Source organism: Oncorhynchus masou, chromosome 12 (assembly GCF_036934945.1).
Source record: "Oncorhynchus masou masou isolate Uvic2021 chromosome 12, UVic_Omas_1.1, whole genome shotgun sequence".
Lineage (NCBI taxonomy): Eukaryota > Metazoa > Chordata > Actinopteri > Salmoniformes > Salmonidae > Oncorhynchus > Oncorhynchus masou.
The window spans coordinates 25,488,048-25,495,163 of record NC_088223.1 but is presented as its reverse complement, the minus strand read 5'-3'; the positions used below and the strand labels follow the sequence as shown (position 1 = coordinate 25,495,163).

The 7,116-nt window shown below is 41.8% G+C and overlaps 1 protein-coding gene across 1 annotated transcript; it reads right to left on the bottom strand.

Moving 5' to 3' along the window:
- Positions 1-1,928: 1,928 nt before the first annotated feature.
- LOC135549054 (iroquois-class homeodomain protein irx-4-B-like) lies at positions 1,929-6,486 on the bottom strand. The gene is made up of 6 exons (XM_064979121.1): positions 6,430-6,486; positions 5,957-6,205; positions 5,562-5,671; positions 5,071-5,233; positions 2,736-2,904; positions 1,929-2,593 (listed from the first exon to the last, which is right to left on the bottom strand). Exons 1-6 carry the CDS (start codon positions 6,484-6,486, stop codon positions 1,929-1,931), a joined length of 1,413 nt encoding a protein of 470 aa, XP_064835193.1.
- Between the last annotated feature and the right edge of the window lie 630 nt (positions 6,487-7,116).

Genomic DNA, 7,116 nt, shown 5'->3' with positions numbered 1-7,116 from the left:
TCCTGGCCCCTACCGCTTAATTGTTCTTTAACTCTTATTTAGAAAGTGTTTATGGAACATTTTATAAAGCCTCAAATTCGTGAAGTTATGTTGAATAATTTATTGTTCTTGACAACTGAAGGTTTTTGGGATATTGTAGGATGTGAGTTGAAGAGAGGGTGAGAACTATTCCAGTAGGCCTATAATGTTATATATTTACTAAATTGTCTTTGAGACAACGACATTAAGCAACTTATAAAGATATAGTGATATGATGGGTGTGGTGATTCAAAGACCAAAATAAGTCCATATATATATATATATATATATATATATATATATATATATATATATATATATATATGTATATATATATATATATAGTACTTAATATATATATATATATATTCAGTAAAGGCCTACATCATGGACTTATTTTGGTCTTTGAATCACCACACCCATCATATCACTATATCTTTATAAGATGCTTAATGTATGTAATATATATATATATATATATATATATATATATATATATATATATATATATATTTTAAAGATGTTTAACAAATCGAATTGTACCTCATTTGTATCAATAGTATCCATCGATTCGATCCCTCTCATGCCACTTATTATTCTAGCCTTAATATTTGGAAAAGTCTCCCTCAACCCTCGGGTTGAACGGCATCATGTCATGGATCGTCTTACAATGTCAGACCCAGGCTACTCCTAACCCGTCAGCTGGCAAATCAGAAGAGATATTGCATGAAGTCAGTGGAGATAAAGCTATTAGATTAAGAAGTGTGTTAGGCAGCTCAACTCCTCGCTAATGGAGTATATTCTATAATGGAGTGACCCGTTTAGAGAGCGGTGGATGCGCAGCTCATGGTCCCAGGTTGATGCAGTCAAAAGCCGGCTAATGAAAAGAGACGCATCACTGATTGCTGCTATATCTGGGCCCGCGGTGGAAGTGGCATCGATTTAACAATTTAGCAGCCCTGTCCTCTGTGTGTTGGAATTAGTCACGGCTCAAGGATGCCCAGCTTGCCCTCTTTTACAAACATACACACACACACAAACTGAGGGAAAAATAGCCTACAACAGAATCTCTCGATCTCCAATGTGCATTCATTGAGGAACTAACTATATGTGCAAAATATTCAGTCTTGGAGGACATTTTAAGTTCAATAAATGTAAAGATAACCTATTTATATTTCATTTGTGGGCTATGATATATTTTCATCATTTAGCGACACAGTTTCAGCACCACGGAGAGCGAAAGCCACGAGCAAACAGACGAATAAAGAGAGAACATCATTCTGCAAAAAACGATTGTTTATTTCAGTGACTCAACAACTGCAATCGGACTTTAGTGCAAGAACATGTATACACGTGTGAAATAGTTATATCAGATGTGATCATAAGCAAAACATATATGATGCTTTATTTCGTTCAAGAGAAAAAAATGGTGCTCTCATGCATCTGGTTATTATAAAAGGTCTGTAAACGGTGTAGGCCAGTAAGCTACTCCCCCTAAGGTATTCCCACGGTGCTGTAGGAATGACAAAGTTCCAATAAATGACTAATGTGATACTCCAACATCATAAAACTACATATTTTCAGTGTTTTTGTGATCAAACCATCCAGCACTTTCTAATCTGTTGAGGGGTTCATTTTACCTGAAGAATGAGTAGGCTACTACTTTGCTTTTCTATGTCCAAAGAGATTGAATCCCTCTTTTCCACTCATTTACATCTGTGTTTTAAACTGAAAGTAGTAAGAATTTGAAGTTTATACAGAACTTATTTACTGACACTGAAGTAGCCTACATCGATGTATTGACACGTTTCTAAAACAAAAAAAGGCATGGAAGCATGTGCCATCACAGGGAGCTCATATACCTTTCTACAGCAGTCTCTGTAAGTCTCTGTAAGTCTCTGTAAAGAAGTCTATACATTCTGCAAAGACGAGGTAACATGTTCAACAGAACGTTGTCCCAGAGTTCTGCCTTCCATCACCTGTCTATTTAACCCAATCCATGCCCTGTCCATGGCTGGCTTGGACAACACAGGGTTAAAGGAACTCTGTCTGAACAGTGGGTCGTGGAAGACCCCGTCCACCCAATCTCTGAGGGTAGTCACCGGCGAGTCCTGCTGCCCAGCCGCCCCCACCTTCAGGTGGGGTACTTCAGTTGGATACCCCCCTGGGGAGAGAGACTCGCTGGGGGTGGCTGTGTGCATGCATGCAGGGAATTCAGGTTGGATAGCAGCAGTTTGTGCGATGGACCAGATTTTAGGTTTGCTGCTCTCTGTACTTTGCAGGTCCTGTTGAGTGTAAAATGAGTTGGTTGTTCGGTCGTGCTCTGGTGTGTGTTTGGGACAGTCTGCTGACAGTGGCAACCGCTCGTTCCCGTGTCGGGATGTGTCTGGGGTATGTCTGAGTGGGCTGGTAGAAGGGTCTTTGGGGTGGTGGTGGTGGTCCGGTGGTGTGTGTACTGGGGTGTCCTTGGTGTGAAACTGGTGTTTAGGGTCGCAGTCAGAACCATCCGACTCAAGCAGATCAAAGTCCTCCAGATCACTGTGTTGTAGGTCCACACACCTCGCTGTTACAGAATCTACAACCAAAAAATACATAGATGTTTTAACAATCATCAACTTGACAGCCTGATAGAAAGCAACTTCCATCTAAATTAATAGACGCCATTTTAATAGCTTCTTCTAGTTAATGATATAAATCTATGGTACGCATGCACTCACCATCAACATCTATCTCGCTTTTGATTGGCTCTTCCTCTTGTGATCCCTCTGCACTGTCGCTGTCATCATCACAGCCCCTCTCGTCAGAGCTCTTATTGGCTCGTGGTGACCATGTGACTTTGTTCTCCTTCTTCAGCCTCCGCCGTGCATTGGCAAACCACGTGGACACCTGAATGAACAAACACATTCAGAAAGTATTGCATATTTGATCAATTCCCCATCTGGCCTTTGTGGCGTTGAGCAAGGAACTTAACCCCTAAAACTGCTTCAGGGGCACTGCAGTACGGCTGCCCTCTGCTCCAACCTCTCCAACCTGTGTTTCTAATTGTTTTTAGGATAAAGCAGAAGACATTTCTGTGGGATGTAATCTTTATCTGTGAGTATCCAGTGCTGACACTGTAACAGAAAACTGTAATTTATAGGGTAATTTGGGGTATTATCAGCAGTAAAATACTCTGGCATATTGTAAATGATGGTGCATTGTGGAAGAATGTTGTGGGTGGGAAATACTTACTGTATTTCAAATGGTACTGAAATTCCATCCCACAGAATACAGTAGCGTACCATGTCTTTGGAGCTCCCAAAATGTTTTGACCACTAGCGGGGGCATGGCATTGTTGTTTCTGTCTCATTAACATATTTTGAGGTGTGCCTTGTAAGAGACTATATTTGTTGCACCCAGAGGCTGCATCACAGGTTCAAAAGTGATGAGGCAAAATTCGTACATGTCTTTGCTGGGCCTGGAGTTTGTACTGATATCATGACCTGATCAGGTAAAACTCTGGGTCCTATTCGTAGGCTATGACAGGGTCCAATGTTAACTTGGCTCAAAATCTACTGGCCCAAACAGAATCTCTACTGGCCCGGACATGATGTAATTGTAAATGCATTGGGGTCACACAGGGCCTAGGTTTGCATGCTTTCTCTGTATATGCAGCTATTAATAGCCTATATTTGATTAGTATGATATGTATTAAAAGCTGTTTAATATAATTTAGCAATGAAAGTCATTACGTTGTAATAATTGCATACATTTTTGTTTCTAAAGTATGTTATTTTGAGAATATTTTTTTACATCTCAAAATAGGATGCGGTCCCTTTAAGACAATTGCGTTCCAAAAGAGATATCTAACTTGCTCCAGTAGGCCAGGAAAGAGGAATGCTAAAGGGTATTTTGTAGCTCACTCTTTGCAGACTATCAGTGGTAGCCAGCATAATGCTAGTGTGGTCACTATTGAAGGTTTAATTTGTAAATTACTTTCACTAAAGAAATAAGCTCAGCAAGTAGATTGATGGGCGCTTCTTTTTACTTGAGGACAACTTGTACGTGCTGTTCGATTTTAGCTATCAACGTCTGCAGTGCTCGAGAAGTTGTGACTTGCGCGAGTGTAGTGGTGCTTGACTGTACGGTCAATTATATTGCACAAATACAAATAGCACAACTTTTCTGAGTGTAGTTTTCAATGGTTTTCAATGGTAGGCGGTGACAGAGCAGGTAAATGTTGAACTGGAATGCAAAAATGTGCTGAGAAGTTACTGGCCTAGTCGGAACTGCTGTTTTGTAGATGGCAACACCAGATTATGAAATACTGGGGGAAATGCTGTCTCGCCACACGTTTTCCAGTGGCTCTGTTTGCACCTGTGAGTAAGAATGCTGTACCAATTTAACTCGGAACTCGAATATGTACTTCATGTTTTTGATTTAACTGACCTGGAAGACCAGTTGTGCGGAATTTAGTCACTCACTGAACAGATCAATTAGCTCAGATGACCGAGTATGGTGCCTAGTTGTACCTGTGGCACTCCAGGAGCAGGGTTGTCTACCCCTGGAGTACTGTTTTTAAGCAATAAGCCCCGAAGGAGTATGGTATATGACATATATATCACGGCTAATGGCTGTTCTTAGACAAAACACAATTCGGAGTGCCTGGATACAGCCATTAGTCGTGGTATATTGGCCATATACCACAACCCTCTGAGGTGCCTTATTGCTGTTATAAACTGGTTACCAATGTAATTAGAACAATTTTTTATTTCTTTTGTCATACCCATGGATACGGTCTGATATACCACAGCTTTCAGCCAATCAGCATTCAGGGCTCCAACCACCCTGTTTATAATATGAAACATATAATTGTACTTGCCACTGAGCTGCTTGTAGGTTATTGTCAATGTCACTGCAACTCCTTTACAGTGTAGTGCTCCTCAAAAAGTGAGGAGCACTGTGATTAACCAGTACATAGTGCTCTTCGGTCAGACATGTACTGGAACACAACAATAAGTTCAGTAGAGCTCCAACTGACATATTCAGTCTCCAAACTGAGCCAGTTGTTACCTGTGTGAGTGTCATCTTGGTGATGATGGCCAGCATGATCTTTTCTCCCTTGGTGGGGTACGGGTTCTTCTGGTGTTCCTGCAACCAGGCCTTCAGAGTGCTGGTGGTCTCCCTGGTAGCGTTCTTCCTCCGGGCAGCTGCACTGTCCACTGATGACCCATACCTGGGAGAAGGGAGGAGAGGGGAGGGGTGTCAGAATAGGAGTTTATTTGAAAGAGAAACTCTTCCAAATATTTGATTTTCAATCCTATGTTTATTGGATCTAAGATGTGCTGGAGTTTTCAAATATGTTACTTTTTCCTCCTTGTACTTGGAACTCTAAGGGGTTTGACTTATTACATTGTGCAGGAGATATGCTTTCGTAAATGGAACTATTTTATGCCACAATTACGCATGCGTTATCACCATTTCTCACGGTTAGATACAATTGAAATGTTTTCTAACAGAATTACAAGTTATTTAGAAACAGATAGCATGTTTAGTAGACATACCCATATCGGTCATATGGATACTGTCCAAACGCGTAATCGTACGGATAGTAAGCAGGGGTTTGAGAGGCTCCCACATGCGCAACCGCTCCATCTTTGGACTCCAATGTTCCCTGCAAATATGAAATCAAAATATTTAATTATTCATTATTATTTCATTGTGATTGAGAAAACGTAAGAAAACCTTTCAAAACCTGACTGTCAAACATAGTTTTGTTTAGGCTACGTTGCCCACCACAGATATGGCAGCCCGATATGGAACAGTCCAGTATGTACGAATTGGGCAAATGTCTGTCCTTTTAATTTTCGCTGACATGATGAATGAAGTGAAACAAGAAGAAAAAAAATATATATATATCTATATATATAAACGAAATTCAATATAGATAAGTACATACCCTGGCATATAAAGCTGTTGCGTCGCCTCCGCAGGTGCCATAGTACCCCTGGCTCTTTCCATAGGCAGCTCCGTACACACCCAGACCTATAGCCGGGGTTGGTAGCTCTTGGCCGGGGGAGCCGAGCAGTCTGCTCTCGTACACCGGGCACCGGAGAGGCTGGGGAGAGGTGGGCATCACACCGGAGTCCAGGAGAGACCTTCCGCCAGGCTCGAGGCAGTTGGCCAGAGAGCTCGTGCTCATGAGGAACTGGCGCGAATACAAGAATAGATTCTTCAGGAAGAATATAACCAATATGCAATGCATGAGCACAAAACGAAAAAGGCTATCTATAAATTCGTTATTTTGTCAAGCAAACAAAAAGTTGGGCTACAGGATTTATGTGCAAAACCGAAGACACTATAGTAACAGAAACAAACAAACAATGTTTTCCTTCACCACACTGATGTTTGTTCTAGTGAGAGACGCCTTACCGGGTGTGTGGGTGAGTAGGGATATCCTAACTGCGGGTAAGCCATGATATCAAACATCAGTGAATGTCGGCAAACTTCAAAGGATCGAGCACGACGTCCAACTGTCACTCATCCGTGCATCAGGATTAAGTAGCTCCTAGACGTTGATCTAAGGTCACTTTTGCAATTCCCCTCCGATTGAGGGATCTGGAGAGGTTATACTTGTCTTAGATCTGTGAATAAAGGTAACTTTTACCAAATCAAACCAACACCGAAACGCACTGCTTTTCACCCCGGGTAAAGTGCCCGCACCCAATATTGAGTTTGTACTGAACAGTCTGCTTCAGCTCCTCTTCAGCTCCTCTTCAGCTCTTCTTCAGCTCTTCTTTCGATGTATTTGGGAAACATCAGCTAGGGAAATGTCCGTTCTCCCCAATTCCCAGTAATGCCCTTGGGATGTTTTTTGGGGGATGGCTTAGGTGTCCAAGTCGGTTGACAGTTGGTGACTCGCTGAATTAATGAATATGTTTACTGTCCAGTCAATCTGACGCGGTGAAACGCATCATTTGCAGTCCAAAGCGGTAGTGATGTTGTGATCTATCATCCACAAACCAACCATGCCACTCCTGATGCGTTCTCTGCTTTTAACGCCCCTGTCTCTCTGACGTCACATGGACTCCCGCAGGCACCCTACGGGTCCTCTCCTTC